Genomic DNA, 20354 nt, shown 5'->3' with positions numbered 1-20354 from the left:
AAGCATACAATGCGCACTGGTCTTTTGCGAAGTTTTAATTTTATAAACATTATTTTCAAGTCGATTGCAGATGAACAGAACAGGTCAATACTTGCTTCAGGTATTACAGGTTCCCTATTCTATACACTAGGGCCTAGGCGACTATCGACCGCTAAAGTAATAGTATTTATTACATATTTGTATTGAAGAATTACAATTGTTACTATAAGTTAACCGTCTAAACAGTCAAACAGGCTATCTCGCTCTAAATTTTATCACAGCCAAGAGATGTTCTGTTAAAATATAGCACTTATTGCAACAATAATTACAACCAACTTATTGTAATTGTTACAATAAGTGCTAATACTTTGATACGAACCTACCCTAAGTTTGATAATATTTAACACTTTATCGGTCGATAAATATAGAATCGACTCACTTAAACAGATAATAAGGTTATGTCATAACAAATACTCTCTCGCTCTATCATAACACCCCCAGAGTAGCAACAGGTTATTTGGATCTCTAAATTAACTCTAGAATTAACAAAAAGCTTAGTTTTAAACATTATAACGATAGAATTCTACTACGTAATCGCCAGTCCAATTTATAAATATTATTATAGATGTAGGTAGCAATATTCATCAAATAATTAGTTGATAATACTCTTATGAAAATATTACCATGACAACCGCTTTCAGGATACTAAGAAACCTTTTTTATCCTTACACAAGCCACAAGATCAAATAGATATTATTATTAGTTTACGTTTATTCGTGGAAACTATCAAAGGATATTGTAAAGTGCACAAAAGGAAATCAACATATCCTTGCGATAAAAATCTTTTGAGAATATTTTACGGCATTTTGGCAAGTCGAAGACGTCAGACCGCTTGTAAATTGGGAAAAATAAGCCATGCCATACTTATATTACGTACTAAAATATCATAATCTACTATATAATATAAAAAATATAGGCTAAAATCTGAAAAAAAATCTTGTTTTCATGTTTGTTTTGCGTTTTGTCGTATTAAACTATAAAATCCTAAGGTGATCCGGTACCTACTACAAACATGGGGTCTTCATATAACATTATTTAAAAAAAATAATTACAAAATAAAAAGAACTTTTTATATACAACTAAACTTGACTTGACTAGCTTAAACGATCAAAAAAAATTGTACTTGATAGAAATACTGAATAATGAAATGTCATTTCACATTGATTTTCATAGTAACGCACGTATATATTATTCAATAATTTAGTTGCTAGGACCCCCTAGCAACCAATAATGGTATCGAAATAAGTTTTCATACAAAACAGAATTAACTAAAAATGAATTCAATTCTACTTAGAGATGGCTAAAAGTATTTAAAAAATGCATCGCCATCGTGTTATGATATATTATAAAAGTTTCAAATGTCTAGCTAGTCGGGAAGTTAGTTAAAATCGATTTCAAGATTTATACCGGACAAACAACCACCGGACAGATAAGAATAAGAACCTAAGAATAACGTTGTAAAAAAACTATTTTATTTGCTATAAGTGACTAATGCATAGTTTCCAGATAGAAATATAAAAATATGGATGTGTGGCTTCAATTTTAGAGAAAATTAAAAGTAAATATTACATTTTTTGATAAAATAATGTTAAAAAAATATATTTTTCAAATAAAATGACGCTATCGCTCTGAAACCATTTCTTTTAGATGTCTGATGGGCGTATTTCAGAAATATAAAAAAATGGGTGGAATTTAAAAATCATAATAACGACCATTGTCAATTTGTACATATTGTGATGAATGGCAGGGAGAGGTTCATATTATAAACATTGTAACTTATTGATAAAGTGCAAATATTTAATTTTTTTGTCTTTAATTTATTATAAACATCACTGTTTATGTTTATTTTAAAATGAGACATAAACAAGTTCTATTTACGTCTGCAGCAAGTTAAAAAAAAAATCTACGCTACACTTTTAAAAATTGTATTCTATAAAAGCTTCATTTAAAGATAACACTTTGTTTGAAAACATTTACGCGTTCGCATTTTCCTTAACGAAAAATAGCTTTACGTCTGTCAAGGCGAGCTTTCCATTGACCGAAAGCACTTCATTGAAAATAAGCGGGGCAAAGCTTAAAGCTGGTCCCGTGATGAGCTTCTTTGAATAAACAGGGTGGTTTAAAGTGTTAATCATTTAATATTTCTTTCAATAATATTTCAAAAAAAATCTACTGGGCCTTAATTAAATATAAATATCGGATAGAAACTGTTTATATTGAATGCTTGTTATTATACAGTAATAATAATAAAAAAAGTTTTTTCTTAACATATTATTATTTTCATTTTTAAAAACTAAAGCATTCGCGGTAGTTTCAGAATGCGTGTTTTAAATTTTATATTAACAAAGAATGGTAATACATTAATAATTAGTGAGAACGAAAATATGGCATCAAAAATCTTCATTTATTGCTAACAGGTTACATACCATTTTGCATTCAAAGTATAAAATGTGTTCTCTTTTTAATATCATTCATGTATGGTAACTGACCATTTTTATATTTATACCTAAGCTATGTTTGTATAATTACTAGTTACAATTACAGACAAAACAAATAAATAATTCCACAATGTACAATTCGGATAATAAATCAATAATTCATGCTTGGCTTTACAGGTCGATATTACAGGTAAATATTATATAGTCACTTCGTAGGTATCGAGTCTTCGCTGGACTGCAATTTATGCTAGGTAAATATTTTAGAAATATTTTTTAAAACAATGGAAAACCAGTATTCCTGTGGCAACATTTTCTGATGCACACTGCATCCATCTGATAAACGCTCAACTTGTATGCGAGAAACGCGACCGTGCGCTCCTGTCGCGTGAATATTGAACAGTGGCGGCGCTTGAAAGGAAGGTTCTCAAAGAAGGAGGGGCGCGCCGCCACTGAAGCAGTTGCTGCCAAGCGAAGGGGTCGCAATCTGTTTTTAGCGGTCAGCTGATTTATGCTTGGCCGACGTTGCGATTTGCAAATTTATTGACCCCATGTAAGACTCGGAGTAAAATGAAGAATCTTGAAGGATTTTTTTCAAGCGAACTTATCGGTGATATGTACTATATACTTTTAAATCTTAAAAGATATTGATTGGGAAACATTACTCAGCTGTTATTGCCGTATTCTCACGTGTCAATTTTTGTTGTTCATCTTTATGTTGAATGTTGAACAAGAAATTAATAAAAATGTTTCCACATATCTATTTACGTTAGTGTTCAGTGAATTTGTTAATTTATAAATATCATTTCGTTCAATTACTTTAAAACTTTTTTGGACGAAGACGCTAAACTTAATTTGGAAACTAAAATAATAATACTGTGTGATGAACGTCAATTACGTAGATAATCGCATGGAAATCGAAAGCGGTTTGACGTGCCGATGCTAATTGTCATTGTCTTGGTTAAAGAAGGCAGTTGACACGAATGATGATTCACTGTTGAATTGACTAAACGTAGAAAGGACGTCAACTTCGTTCAATTCAACTTACAAATTGATCAACTTGGCTTAACTATTTAATTCCCACTTGATTCAAAATTTGACTTTAAACAATCATTCATCAAACAATTGAAACGTGACACAAATCGCTACGCGAGAACGCGGCATTAGACTGCATCATCGGGGCTAATTTCCAATGAGAAAGATTTAATTTAAGACTACCCAAGAGAACTTATAAATACTACCAAGCTCAGAAAGGCTTCGTATATACTTAAATTAAATATCTTAATTAGATTGATGAACAATAGAAAAATAAAAAATAATTCAAATATAATAATTATAGGCAACTAGCTGCAAAAGACAGTTGAAGATCGTCATAATAATTTCGCTAAGTCTATATTTAATTCCAGAATAAAAATATTTCTGGAATATAATAACACAATGGAATGTCTAAAGTAGTTTTTAACCGAGATTATGTGCATCTGTGGCATGTGAATTAATCTCCATTCCAGGATTCTGCAGAAGCACGGCTTTCAAGGGAATTTAAAATTTTCCCTTTGAGGTGCGACGGCTAAGCGAATGCATTCATTATGTTTGATATGGTAAAGATAGTGGCCGACGTTTCTGCAACGCGGTGACTTGCATTCAAATTCCATTGCAATAAAGACGTGGCTTTTCAGCTTTTTTTAAATATTTAATTTATGCAACATATATAATTTTAAAATATTTTCGATACTATTATAAATACTCGTACCTACTAGAAAAATCTTTTAAAAAAATATGACATGATAAAAAAGAGCAATGAAATAATCAGAGAAATAAAAGCAAAAAACGTTGGAATATTAATTTTGACCACATCATGCGGCATCCCGAGACATAATCAACTTCGACATCATTCTTATCATTGAAGGAAAGATCTCCGATAAGTAAAGGCATATTAGTTGAAGAATGTCCTAACTCAAGAACCTTAGAGACTGGTTTGAGCTCAGCACTTCCACATTCCTTCCACAGCACATCCCTATTTAAAACACGGATTGGCAGGGAAAAAATGGTCGTACGCATTGCCAACGTCCGATAATGGACATAGGGCACAAAAAGAAGAAGAGAAAGAAGAGAATAATGTTAAATTATAAAATCTTCTTCTCAAATACTTTTCTAGTTATTAGTTTGATATTTTGGAAAAATATTTTTTATCTAAAAAAGTATTTGTAATCTATAATAAAAATCATTAATTTTCATACTTTTAACAAAAAAATATTATAGTTATAATATTATAAAATAACTGCTAATAATCGAAGTTGGTTCCTGAAATTTTATTACGTAGGTATTTATGTGTTATATACTTAGTAATATTGACTGAAAAGTAGCAGAATATACATTTCGGATCCTGTTAAAAATGCGGCCAAATTCTGATAATCCAGATTCTGCTTTTATAATATGTGTTTAGATACTTAATTAATATGTTCAGCAATTATCTAATAATTATATATTTCTTGTAAAAATAATCTTTTAAAAATCATTGGGAGGTGACCAAGACTTTAGTCATTAGAGGAAAAAAAATCTTGTAGGTAAATGTATTGAATAGAAATAAAAATCAAGAAATACAGATATTCAATGAATTCAATAATAATTATACATTATTGGCTTTATTTAATTGATTTAAAATAAGCATTAAAGTATAAAAGTGATAATAACTAAATAAGAACTCTGCCATTCTTGGTAGTATTGACTTGTGTGTCCCTGATAACTATCTTAGAAATCAGGAGCTTTTTTGTTCTCCCAAGGAGCAGATCTAACCTGACATTGCTGATGCCAATTCATTGGGAGGGCAATAACTCTGTTTAACCAAATCACTTCGGATATTGACATGTTCTACTTGCATGCGGATGAGTATAGGTGGACGTTGTTTTATAAATTATTAAAACATGGTCTGCTTAGCTCATTCGTTGAACTGCCTTGTATATAATTTATATTGTTCTATATTTACACTTTTCTACTGTTTCATAACATAATTAATACTGATCTATTTATTTTTTATATAACACTGTTTTAATAATATTACTTTGTTTCTAAATAATGTCATGCTGTGAACGTCTTAAATTAATAATTTGTATTATTCACTATATACAAAGATAAATAAAATTTTAATTTGAATTATAATTATATGTAAACTGATATTTATAAACTATTGAATATTTTTATTGGTTTTTAATTAAATGTGTTTAGAATGGTTTACGAATGATCAGTTCATTTGCTTGTGACAATCATTTCGTACAAAAACTTTATAATACGTATTTGGCCGACAGATTTTTTTTAATTCGTTATTTCCAATATGACAAATTGTAATAGAAAAAACTAATAGATGATAAAACTCTTTTTAGCTCCTTTGATAAAAAGCTTCTTTACGCCGTTCAACTTTATTAATGACTTTAGAAGCAATTAAAACTTTCAAATGAATTTCATACTAGAACGACGAAATTCTTTTTAATTTTTATTTGAGTTGTAAACATGAATGATATTAATTTTGCTTGACTTAGTCCATCAATCAATAATTATTATCTAATAGGTAGTTATTTAAAATAAAAGTATTTTTTTTCTTTTTAATAAAAACGATGGCAACAAAAAAATTAGAACCGAGAAGAGAAAACAGCAATAAGAGATCTTAACCTAGCCGTGAATGGAGACGATGATAATGTAGAGGTATATGTTTTTTTTTCTTTTTAATGATTTTTATAATAATAAAAATTCTTTAAATGTGAATAAAACATAATCATTTTCTTAAAAAAACACGTTATTAAAAAGTCAATAGTTTTTTGAATAGATATTAATTTAACCACGGTTACATATTATAAATTGTACGTATTACATATCACCGTGGCATAGCTCGCCGTGAGCTTTTTTATTGGAATGAAATGACCGTATACTTTACGGATGAAATTCAATGAATTCAATGAAAACCTATCCTAACCTAACACATTTAAAAAATAATCTATATTTCTATAGACAAATCAATATTTTCAAAATTGATTTGTCGCTGGCTTCCTGTAAACGTGTAAACCGACAAGAACCGTGTTTTATTTATACATGAATTTTATCTTATTACTATAATATGACACATAGAGGTTGGACGGTCTTTAATATACGATAATTTATATTTCCGATATAACATGTCACGCTGAAGTATGATACGTTGAACTACATACGAACAAATTTTTGGATACGATTAAACAACATGAAATATAAATTTTGTAACAGCAAACCGATTGGACGAGAGACTAGCATACATATTTTAAGACCATGGGTCAATGAGAAGTTGAATTGGACCAGTCTTAAACGAGGAATGAAAAAAATCATTTTGCGAGACTTTTCTACTTAGAAATTGAAGACGCGAAATATATGGTATGGTTTGTAAGTTTTTTTCTCTTTCATGCATATAGTATGATGGTATTGACGCTGAACCACGAAATCCTACAGAGAGTTAAGGCTTTTGAGATATGACTGTATAGACTTATTTTCAAAATGATTTGGCCTGACTGGGTGACAAAATGTTTACATCATCGAATGAATGGAAAAGGACCAAAACGATCATCGTAGTAAACAAGGTAAAACTAGAAAATTCGTGATTGGTACGAGTGTAGCTTCATCAAACAGGCAATAAGGCCTACTAATAATGATATTAGTGTAGTAAAATAATAGTGTAATTAGTAATATAAATGAAACAATGACAAACACCCAGGGTTTGAGAAAATCCCCTAAATAATATTGTGACCTCACTGGGAATCAAAACCGGAGCACCTAGGTGAAAGGTCAGCATCTTACGTACTGAGATACGAGGGCAGCCAATATTAAGATTATATACAAAATGTGACTTTGGTCAAAAAAAATGGCACATTCTTATTTGAAGATTACAACAACGTCACAAGGACAGCTGAGAGTAATGTACTAATGAGACAGTGGCTTATTAGTAGCAGCGAAATGATCACAAAAACATTCAGGGTTTGAGAATATTAACTAGATGTATTGTTATATTACCAGGAATTAAAATTAAAAATTAAAAAAGCCCCGGATGAGAAGGCCAGTACGCTAGGCATTAGACTACGAGTGCTGGGTAGAGAGCTCTTGGTTACATGTTTATAATGGCGGTTATATTTGGTGCGAAATGATCAAAAAAAAATACATCAAAAAATATATTTCAAAGGGAAAAACCAATATTAAAGTAAAGCCAAAAAAACGGAATGTTTGTATTTTAGAAAGCAGTTTTTATAGATACTCAGAAATTTGCAACGACGGCAAATATTGAAAATTCGTTTCAGCTGGATTTTTATGATATATTTTTTGAAAACTTTTACGAAATTATAATATACGATATCTATATAAAATTTCATAGTGTTATTTACTGTATGATATGCGTAAAATATATATTTTTTTTAATTTAACTTGACATATAATCAATCATCCATATAAATCGCAAATTCTTACAAAATGAATATATCTTATGATATATTAATTTACTTTGATTCATAAGAATAACGATAATGCGGTAACAGGCAAGATTACAAAAAATTTTAAAGTGATTTTAGTTTCGTAGGTAGTAAAGTAATTTCTACATAGGAGCTAATGGAATGACAAAAAATTAATACAATAATCATTGAATAAAACAAAAAGACTTTAAAAAACAAAATCACAGAACAAGTCATATAACAAATCACGATGGAACCGACAAGGCATCAATCCATGCAATAGCTTTCAGTTTGGCTTAGTGTATGGCTGAATCACCTCTGGGTAAGGCATATAATATGACTCCAAAATGTGCTCCATGATCTGATCCCACCATACTCGCAAACGATAGCATTATTAACAAAAAACACATTTTTGTGACGATCTGAAACCTTCACAAATAGATACATGGACGATGCTTAGATAGTAATCTAAAAATATGGATATCGTTGATATAAAGAGATAATGGAACGTAAACGTTGTACTATCATCGTTGATTTTGCTTGTATTATTATTAAGAGAAGGTGAAAGTTTTGGTGGTTCGAGGTTGTGAAATATTATTTGATTTTAAGATTTTGGTAATGAAATTTATCGATTATTGGTGAAAAAATATTATAAAAATAGTAATATATGGCACTTATAATAACATTGAATTAAATATGTTTCAATAATTTAGAAATATTTGTATTTTACGATCACCGTTTTGAGTATTTCCATGTTACATAAGCACAGAATATATAGATTTTTTAATTTGTTTTATAAACGGGTCCGTTTATCGAGCAAATAAAAACTTTAATTATTCCAATAGATTAAATATAGGTTTTGAAGTAACATAATGCAACTTCTCGCACTTATAACAATATTCATCACGAACAGGTACCTAAAATGGTAAGTTATGAAGCGAGGTGCATCTATAGAGGCGCACGCGTACATCCAACTATCGTTGATTAAGGATATACCTCAGTTGAGGCATGGTCTAAAAAGATCATGGCTAGGCGATGCGCGGATTGTGCAAATGACGCGTGCTGAACGAAATAAAATTTGTCATATAAATCCAACATCCGTCCATTTAATATTCTGTTTATTGTTATATTAGTAACAATTATAATTTATGTTCATTGACATGTTTTCTTTTTCAAGTAGATGGGTAACGTTTTTTTGTCATCTTTACACGATTTAAAAATAAATACCCCCGTCGCCATCACGAGACAAATTGACGTGTTCACAGCTCGACGTTCGCTCTCCGATTGCCAGCGAGTCCGAAATTTCGTCGCACCTATAGTTGAAAATTATTTGCCGTTTCACTGAAGTACCGTCTTAAGCTGTCAGTCGAGTATGATACTGACTTTGTGATTAAAGGTAACTACTAACTGTAGGTATATTCATTGAATAAACTGTTGACTATAATATTATCTATTAAAAAAAATGTACAAAAAGGCTACTCATTTCCGTATTCAATGCGGAAATACTCGTAGGCTGCTGCTAACAAATTATTATTGTAATTTTTGTTTATAGTATTTACACAATCTACGTGTTTATATATATATAAAAAAAAACAAATTATCTTTAAAGAGAAAAACGCAATATTTTTTATTTGTCAGAGTTTATTTTTTAAAGCGAATTAAAACGTATTTTCAGTCATATTTGAATGTAAAAAAAATCCTTTATGAAGATGTGGACAAAAAATATCTCACTAATGAGCTTGCGTTTCAATGCAGACAGAATAAAACAACACAATTTCGAATCACAATATAAAGTTTTCCGCATTTCATCCCTTTGAACAATTAGTTTCGCATTTTTATCGCAAAGGTTTAGTACGTACCTATCTCTCTTTTTTGCAATGAGAACCATCGCATAATGCTACGGGCTATACGAGAAGACCATACATGTATACGATTTTGTACCAAACACATACAAAATATTTATAAATAACACTTGTGATTGATTTGAATAAAGTCTAATAAATAAATGTACCCCGAATGAAGTGGAATAAAAGTCTATAAAAAGCTTTCACACAAATATTGCTAGAAGGAAAACTAGAAATAAAAATGATATCTCGTAAACTTACGTTACTTATTGATTGTGTTTGTTTGTTTATGCCTTTTTATTATTTGTGACTAGAGCATTTAAACCGGTTAAAATCTAAACTGATTAACCGGTTATTTTTACACAGTTAACCGATAAAATTCATAGAAGGTATTTGTACAAATAAAAAAAATAAATTAAGTATGTAAAAAGACACAATAAAAACTGCACAGTTCGGCATGACAAAAAATAAACTATTAGGTACCAATTTCCGTACTAACCTGTAGTTAACTGATAATACTATGTGCTGAGAGCTAGTCTTACGTAGTGGCTACTAACAGAAGTTTTTGAAATTCAAATGGAACTTCACATCCAAAATATTTTTTTAAATTTTGATGGCTTAGATCGGTTAAACGGTTAGTTATTCGTAAAAAACCGCCAGCCAGATAATATTTTATTAATAATATAATATGTTTTATATAAATATAATATTTCCCGGAATTCTATTTATTATCTGTTCTGTGTGAAAAACATTATTTTTTTTAGTAGTTTTAAAACATATTATATCGATTTACAATGATTTAGCAAATTTCGTAGATATAATTGTGTGTGTTTTTTTAATTTTATGTTGATATTATACAGAGAGTTTAGTGTTACAATTAAAATAGCGACAATGGCCGCGCGGCTTAAGCGTCGGCCTATAACGTCGTGGGTCTCAGAGCCGAATCCTGGGTCTGGCAAGTACACATATTGTTTTTTTTAAAGTCTGGGCGTACTAGGTTGAGCAAGTGGCTGACATAAATTTCTCGTATAAACAAAAATCTGTTAATACAAACCTCCACTCTGTGGAGGCCTATATGATCCTATTACGGACATGGTCGGAGGACTTATAAATATAATATAGAAAAAAACGTCATTTACGATAAAAGAACGTCTGTATTAATAATAGTTCTAAAATTAAGCATATTTACAAAAAAGTAATTTCCAACAATGAGAAATAATATAATAATATTTTGTTTTGTACGTCAAATAGAATAATATGTACCATTTTCTTTAAAATTTATTATAGAGTTTTGTTTGTAGATTATGTACATAATTAAACATCAATTTTTAACATTGTTCTATTGTTTCAAATACAATTACCATCTAAATCATAGAATGATCTGAGTATAATTTCTTGTAGATAATATTATTTTCTTTGACTCATTCTTCATATTATAAAGATACCTACATTGTTCTACAATTATAATGTAGAAGTAAGTATTGTAGCAAAAAAATACAACGGAGCGATCCTTGTAAACCTGTGAATTCACAACATGTTATTTTGCGATATGAAAATGCGCTTGGAAATATGTAACAGCGAAGTAACAAAACGACGTCATAGTCTCTTTGTTGTTCGGGTAATCCCTTCTGCCCAGGGGATATTCTGGTCTCAAAGCCGGAACATTTTTTTCCAATAAAATAACCACCAAGATGAATCTCGGCGGTCTATTTTGCCGCAATAGGTTTATTACGAGAATATGGCTGTAATATGTCTCGTTTTTTTTTTTACAAAGAACTATTTTTATACGTTATAATGAGAATGGAAAGAGTTTACTCAGAGATTATATCACACACTGAGATCTATAGGATCACAACTGTAAAAAAACAACCAAAAAAGACTTATGAATGCAGTTCGATAGAAAAAAAAATCTATTTTAATGATTTATGGCATTAACTGCTACTTGGAAGCAGTGGTCTCCTACACAATTAAGTCCATGGTTATTTTATATTTAAAATTTTAATTTAGAGCTATATAGAGGCATTATCTTACATGAAGCCCTTTTGCCTAAAAAATAATTCATCTTTGGTACAATATTTTTCAGCAGTCTACTGCAATTAACTAAATTGTAGTTAATTATTTAACATTCGAACTCAAATTACTCAAGATTATGTGATTTGCAGTTATGGCCCTATAGATTTTAGTGTGTGATATTACACTCGTTATAGAAGCGCCAATCAATGTCGTTATAACGATAAAAATAATATATAAAATAAGTAAAATATTCAGATTCAAATGTATTTGACAAGGTGTACGATATCTGATAGATTTATTTAATACGAAATAAATGCCAATAAAACAATATACTATGAAAAAGAATTATTATTTAATTGTTTAGTTAATATTGAATGATATACAAGAGGTTTTTAAGAATGTGTGATTCTTTACTATAGATATAACATTTTTTGAAAAACTTCAGAAACATAAGTACATTTTAGAAAAAAAAAATCTTGAAAATAGTTGGACCGAATGGGACTCGTCTTTCTTTTCCCTTTCTGGGTAAGTGCTTTGCACTCTAAGCTATCGATCCATCTTTGATTCATGCGAATTATTTCTTATGATTGGTGGAATTTGAAGTACGTTTCTCAGTTTAAACGTAAATATAAGAAATAATTGGCATGAATCATAAACGGATTGATAGCATAGAGGCCAAAGCACTCACCCGGAAAATGAAAGACGTGAGTTTCATTCAGTCCAACGTTTATTATAGTTTTTTTTTCTAATGTGTATGTTTCTGAGGTTTATCAAAATTATGTTATTTATACTTAAGTATGTTTAAAATAACAAATCTAATTACCAAGACGATTATTTTATAACTGGCATCACGAGTAATTAAAATTGATTGTTATTACGTCTATAGTTATAACTCTTAAGGCCTGCACTAAAACTAAACATAATTTAGAAGTAAATTAGTCCTAAATTAATTGTCGCCTGATCCCAGGGCACTCGTCATTTTTGATAACGACTTTGAATTTGACCAGTGGTTTAAGCGTCATAATAACTTAGTTAATAGTTTTAAGTAATAAAGGTGATTATAATTGCTATTAAACTAATTATCTTACCTGTACTTCAAGCTCAAATCCAGGTAGATAACTGAGCGGTACCGGATGAAACGGATTATCATACGGAGAAGTGTGAAAGTCCAGCAACATCTTGGGACCAGAGCTGATGATATCAGGAACTGCGTCTCCACCGCATAGCCGCACGAGAACAGGAGATGATGGAAGTCCGCCATCGTAGACTGTCAAATAATCTTGGACTACGTTGCATTGATCCCAGATCCTGAAAAGAAAGAAAAAATAAATTGTTTAGGATTTTATTTTATTTTAAAAATATTATGTTATTGTATAACGTTCTGAGACTTTAACGGTTTTTTTGTTATTGTAATAGATTTTGGGTTTTTACCGCGTGTTCTTCTTCCTTTTTTTCGAGGTTTCAGGCTCGTTGCAGAGGACATTATTAAGAAATCTCTTAAGAATAGCCTCTACAATAGTCCGAAACACCGAGGAAAGAAATAGGACAGGGCTCAAAATAGACCGGAACGCGCCGGAGCGCCATTTTTGTTCGTGAAATTCTAAAAGATACCGTTCCGGCTCGTGGATTCTTTGAAAATTGCGTTCCGTTTCATGTTATTGAGATAATATTGCATGTAGGTATATAGTTTTTAAAGTTGTAAGAACTGATTCGTGAGAATATGTTATGTTATTTATTAACGATTAGTCCTACAAGGTCTATAACATAATATAGGCTGTTCGGATTTCAGATGTGCTCCAAATTTGTAATTATTTACCCTTACAAGCAGGGCTGAATTTACAAAAAGGGCTACAGGTCCGGGACCCAAAATTAGTAGGTCTACAGAACCCGAAAAATAATGGGAAATCACAAAAGAACCTTGCAGCGAAGGAATACAAAAATATACGAGCTTCTAGAATTTCGAAGATAAGAGCCCAATTCTAAGAAAATTGATGAAAAATAAGTGATTATGCAAAAAATGAGTAGGTACCTTTTAAAAAATAAAACTATATTTTAATGTTGTATTGCTGAGGGAGGGGGGGGTAATGTGTATTAGCTGAGGGCTCCTTCAAGCATAAATGAAACCCTGATTACTAGGCATATCGCCCTTATAATATCCGAAAAATATTTAACCCACTTTCATATTTTAGAATGATTATTCAGCGCTCCGGTTCGTAAGATTTTCTATTTAGAGCACTGAAAGAGGAAGAACACACGGTGAAAACCTAAAATCTATAACGATATTATGTTGTGATTATGAGAGAAAAATATTCTCTGATGGCGTCAAAGCGGAGTAGTTCCAAGAACACGCGCCTTCCAGATGGAGTGGCATAATCAAAAAAGCGATTGAATTAACAATGATGAAGCAACTTGACATAATGACTCCGGACTCCGGTTGTAATGCAAAGAAAATCAGGTAAAGAATTGCGATGTCCAAGAACTCTGTAAGTCGTCTCACGATATGGAATGACTAGTTAAACGCTAATATTTTCAATTTTTCTATACGGTGTTGAAACCTTGATTTTTTGAAAACCCGATACGAATAAAATTAATTCAATTGAGAATATGGTGCTGGCGGAGGATGCTCCGCATTCCATGGATGACCAGGCGTACAAATGTCTCTAGACTGGAAGAGTTGGTATCAAAGAAAGTTTCTTGGCTAACTGCAAGAGACGCGATACTTTAGGTAAAATATGGTAAGTAGAAATTTGGACAGCCTGGAAAGAAGAGTAAAATTTGTTGGCGTCGAAGAGAGGAGCTTGCAAGGGCAAGGAAGCAACAAGATCAGCGCAAAATTTACTGATCACCATTCTCAGTAATGAGGCAAAGGATATCTAGACAATAAATAACACAATCAGCGTAGGATCACTAAATCATAGAAATGCCTGAAATTTTAGTTATTACTATCGTAAGTAATAAAGAAAATGATATAAAGATAATTATGAGCACTCAATGCACATAGCACACAGTGAAAAATGTGAGGTTTGAGTCCTGCTGGGTTTCCTCTTTTCCTTTTTTCCTATTTTTTTTGTTCAAAGACGTGTCTTTTAAAAGTACGTATTTTAAATGTCTAATGTATTGTGTGAACGATAATTTAATTATCCATTTAATGTGTTTATTCAATTCAATATAAAATAGTATAGAAAGAATTGTCATAAGATGGAAACATAAAAAGCAAAGTATTTTTTCTGACTTACTTACTTCCGGTTTGTTCAGGATGCAGACCTCACATTGAGGTCGAATAAAGGTCGAAGCAGTAGTATCTTATATCCTTTGTCCGTCTAGGTTTGCGGACGCCAGGCATACTTGGCATAGATATCGGCCATAGGAAATAACCAATTCCCCGTACAGACCCGGGCAGAACTTTGTAATTACCCGCGGACCGACCACGGGCTTTGTTAATTAAACTTTGGTATTTGATTTTGTACCGTAATCTAAGGGTTAAACTGTTTTGATATCCTAATATTGGAGTCGTTTAGGGATAGAGAACTGGTATATGATTGCATGCCAAATACATAATATATTATACAATAATTATACCTATTAATTCTTAATTAGTAATAGTGATAGTATTAAATAATTCTGTGATATTTACGGTATGATTAATAGATCTCCACTGAGAAACAAAAAAAAGTTAATAGTGATGAGAATATTGTTCCAATTTTGTTTGATTTAATGAGAACATTAATTTGATATTAGTATCAAATATCAGATAATAGCAGTGTCATTATTTTATAGGTACGATTTGATACTTACGAGGATCTACCAGAATTTGTCTGAAAACAATTTTGTTTTTTCTCTACTAAGTTAATTTATCTGTTCTTTTTATTCTAAATGTCATATTGTGAACATCTTCAATGTGCCTTTTATAAATAAATAAATATATACGATATTTTTGTAATTCTAACCGTCTATACTAACGTACCTATTTTTTTTAATCTTTTACTCGTATTTCGGCGATTTTTTTTAAATCCCTCAATCGTTTTAGTTAAAACATAATATATTAAAAGAATGGCAGTAATACACAAAAATACATGCCACGCCACATTAACCCACTTTACCGTTGAAAAACAAGACAACCGTTACCATGGCCACCAAGAAAACCAACATGGCTACCGTTAGAGATTCTTGGGAGAATTATTGGAATTCAAACCACAATATTGAAGAAATCCAGGTGATTTTTGTGGAGGAAATAGTGACAATCCAATCTGATGAGCCTCAAACTTTTATAGAAACTTGATAAAGATAAAAATAATGTCGTATTGAATGAATTCACTGATGAAGCAAGTAGTCCCTTCAATTTGTATTTTATGTTAACTGTCCAATGTTTCACTTTTATTTATGCTTCATTTTTGATGAGAATTTTTAAGAACCAAAGAACTTAAAAAATAAAATACCACTCAAAAAAATCACTTTAATATATCAGTATAAATAAATTAAGCAAAACTACCATTTAACATAATAATACTGTAATACTATCTAAATGCAGACATTTCAATAATATACATATTGAAAAATTAGATAATTAACATTTAAAACTGCAATTTATATTAAAAATTTATAAGAATCTGTGTTATTATTTATATTATGAAAAATTTTATTCAGTATAATATTGAAGACGATTTTTTTAAACTTTGATGTTGATTATTTCTAAAACACACTTTTGTAGGCAATTCAGTTTTTCACCACAACCCTCTTATTATTTTTAAAAATATTTATTTACCCACAAAAAGAATTTGAAAGAAAAGAGTATTATAATATTTTTATGGTTTACGAGCTCACGTTACGTTACGAAACACGCATCTATAAAATTCACATATTGAATCCAGACGAAGAACCTGTTAGTTATAAAAAATGAGTTAGATTTAGGAATCCTTTGAGAAACTTCTTCGAGATGCAGCAAAAATACACAGTAGATTGTAGAGTAAAAAAAGTTTCTATGTAACCCAAGGTATAAATTAAATATAAATAAATATAAAGTTTGACCTTATTATATTATTAAAATGAAAAATACCTTAGGTTTGCAATCGAGGATGTTTGTATATCAGCAATGTTTCCAAAGCCTTGGTAACTGAATCATCATTTCGCAAACAATAGAAAACGAAGCACTATAGTTGCACACGTTTCACTAATCTGACCCATTTATTTTGTTGGTTATATGTATTGAATTTCAAATTTTCCCTACTACGTAAACAATACAGTTTATGTGAGAATTTTTGATAAAAATAACACAATTGTGGTATATAATGTATATCATATTAATTATTTACCTTATGAAATTTATAATATGCTATTTTATTCCAATAAAAGTGTATTAATTTAAACGTCGTGGTTTTAAAACTGAGAATAAGGACATTTTTTTTACAAATTATTATTTTTTAAATTAAAATCTTTTTGAATATTATTTAAAAGAATGACTATTTTCTATTTGTAAACATATAATACAAAAAAATTGCGAATTTTAATTTATTGTTTATTATAACAAAAGAAAATGTTATAAATTAGTTTTAAAACATAACAAATGGCGGCTGATAAATATGAAAGACTTCCTCAGATCAACATCAGCTTTAATTCTATTTAAAAAAGCAATTGGAGCTGAATTTTATATTTTATGATTTTAATGACGGAAAAGTACAAAGTAAAAATAAGTAAAAATGGAGGTTAATAACTCTTAAACTAATAGTTTCATTACTAATACTAACACTGTATAACTATATATTTTCAGCGATGTTTTTTTTATTATTTTAATTGATAATAATTGAGCAGTATTAGGTATACATGTAAATAAATCGAAAAACAGCTTACAAAACAATAAAAAATTAATAAAGTTGAAAATTAATCTTAGATAGAAAAATATTAACAAATAATAAAAATTATGTTAGGAATATCATCTGAATGTGATTTCAGAATAAGAAAAATATTTAAATAAATCTGAATTCGCGAAAAGGCATCCATAACCTTAAGTCTGGTAATAATTACTCATTAATACACTCAATTAAATTTACAGCTCTAATAATGCACTCACGGACGCGTTCAAAAGTGGCCAGTAATAAATAGTAAATCATTCGGACCACTGGCGACACTATGCCAGTTCTTTGCCGTTACTCTCGACGCCTCGTCGTTTAGCGTCGCGGCGCTCGCCCTGGGAAAAGCTAGGCGTCGCGTAATTTTCCCGACGCTAAAATCGCCACCCAGCTAGTGTTAATTGCTGCCGGCTTCAGTGCAAGACGCCAACGACCCTAGTGCTAAATCAACAATTCGAAGTATTGCTCGGGATCGATCAGGGATTTATAGTGCCTCTAATGGGGGACGGGCTTTATAAATGGTATAAATGTGATCTTTTTCGAAATATAGACCTTCATTATTTTCAATATACAGATAAAACGAGTATTATAATTAGTAATTTACTACAAAAATTCCTTTTTTCACATTAACGGAATATTTACTGTCCTTATTGTTGTCAAAAACGTGCACCATTATTTTTTTTCGATTGTACGCAGGGTGGAAAAAATTGATTTACCAACGGTCCCTCTATTTAGCGCACCTAGAATCATGATCATGAAATCATCAAACATCGAGAGCATCGACAGCTTCAAATACCTGAGGGTACACATCACGGGAGATGGCATTTTGCAGAGAGAGCTCGCTTTCCAAATGGGAATGGCTGGAGCAATATTAAACTCAATGCAGTGTGTCTGGGACTCATGAATGACTTTAGTAGCAACGAGAAGATAAGAGAACGCACCTAACAACCTCTCATTACGCTGAGAGTGAAAAGGCGGCGTTAGATCTGGCTCAGTCACGTGCTGCGGATGCCAGAAAAGAGCCTCCGCCTGGCTTGTCTGTTCTTCAAGCCGGATTCGGGCATCGTGGAAGGCCGCTAAATACCATCTATAGAGTATATACGTCAGAGCTACGGTATGCTGGTTTAACCTGAAACGAAGCAAGAAGACTGGCGAGCAACATGGATTCTTGAAGGCCACGTGGTGTCCATATACTCCAACTAAGGGGCGGATATGGCCGAAGAAGAAGAAGAAGAATCATGATAACAATTGAAGACAGGTTAATAGTAAATAACTCTCTCTCATTTCGATAATACGTTGGATAAATTAAATTATAGTTTCTAAATATTGGTTCCGCACGGGTTTTTAACCTGCAACCATTGAATTTCAACCAATGTGCTCTACCATTTGAAGTAATCGATTTTTTTTTAAATTTTGATGATATTGGCGACACTAATCAATACAAATTTGTTACTTATACTCGTAGTGTAATAAAAAGCAATTAAAAATAAGTCGGTATGTAGCTTGTTAATTGTTATTATGAAATAAATTTAAATAATCAAAATTACTGCCTTATTCATTGATATAAAGAATAACAAAAAACCGCATCGTTAATATTTGGTCTGTTTTATATTTAAGTTCGTTTATGTTGTAGATATTTTACATAAAACTATTTTATCAATTTAAAAATATTTTATAAACTTTGGAATACGGGTTAGCCGTGTTAAAATGAGTTGAATTATAAAGAAATAAGGGGAATGCCCGTAATAATACGAGACGTTTCATTGTGTGCGAAGTAAGAATCGTAAATGCACCCTTCTGAATAATAATCCTTTATTTAAACATCTTTAAAATGTGAAGTCGCTTTATCAAAGCAACCTTATAATTAGCTCACATCTGTAGTCTAGTCACACAAAGGGCTCTAATGAACGGCAATCAAGATATCGTGAAACATGAGTACATTTCATTTATTTCGAACAGATGTACCCAGATGACTTTCGCTGTTTCAAATATTGTACTTTCTGCATGATATACTATTTATCTAATATATAAAAATTAATATTTGTGTGTTTGTTTGTTCGTATTTAATGCGCAGCCATACCGTTCATCCGATTGCGATAAAACTTTGTCAACTTATTGCTTGCACTTGCGCAAAGAGTATAGGCTATACTAATATATAAAAATGAATGTCTGTCTGTCTGTATGTTTGTCTGTCTGTCTGTCTGTCCTGTATGCGTTCCTATACCATTCTTCCGATTGCGATGAAATTTTGGTAAGTGGTTGTATGCACACCCATGAAGGTTTCTGAATTAAGAAAATTATCATCTTCTTCTTCTTCTTCATACTATCTTCTTTTATTCGTATGGTTTCTATACCATTCATCCGATTGCGATGAAACCTTCGTCAGTTATTGTGTTAACACCCGCAAAGGTTTCTGAAATAGTACAACCATCTTCTTCTTCTTCTTCATTCTATCTTCTTTTATTCGTATGGTCCCTATACCATTCATCCGATTGCAATAAAATTTTCGTCAGTAATTGTGCCAACACCCGCGAAGGTTTCTGAATTAGTACAACCATCTTCTTCTTCTATTCTATCTTCTTCTATTTGTATGTGTTCCTATACCATTCATCCGATTGCGATGAAATTTTGACCAGTTGTTGTGAGCACGCCCGCAAAGGGTTCTGAATTAGTACAACCATCTTCTTCTCCTTCTATTCGTATGCGTTTCTATACCATTCATCC

General features: G+C 31.0%; 1 protein-coding gene across 1 annotated transcript in view; it reads right to left on the bottom strand.

The window, feature by feature from the left end:
- LOC147073889 (uncharacterized) overlaps positions 1–20354 on the bottom strand; it is a 670186-nt gene that overhangs the window by 93643 nt on the left and 556189 nt on the right. The window contains exon 6 of the mRNA XM_085944702.1: positions 12876–13095. Coding sequence (XP_085800828.1) covers positions 12876–13095 — 220 coding nt within the window. The remainder of the gene's footprint in view (positions 1–12875; positions 13096–20354) is intronic.

The sequence above is a fragment of the Rhyacophila brunnea genome, unplaced genomic scaffold, assembly GCF_057557595.1.
Source record: "Rhyacophila brunnea isolate RB1 unplaced genomic scaffold, BYU_Rbru_1.0 scaffold_17, whole genome shotgun sequence".
Lineage (NCBI taxonomy): Eukaryota > Metazoa > Arthropoda > Insecta > Trichoptera > Rhyacophilidae > Rhyacophila > Rhyacophila brunnea.
The sequence above is the reverse complement of the archived record's forward strand: the minus strand, read 5'-3'. Positions and strand labels throughout refer to the sequence as shown.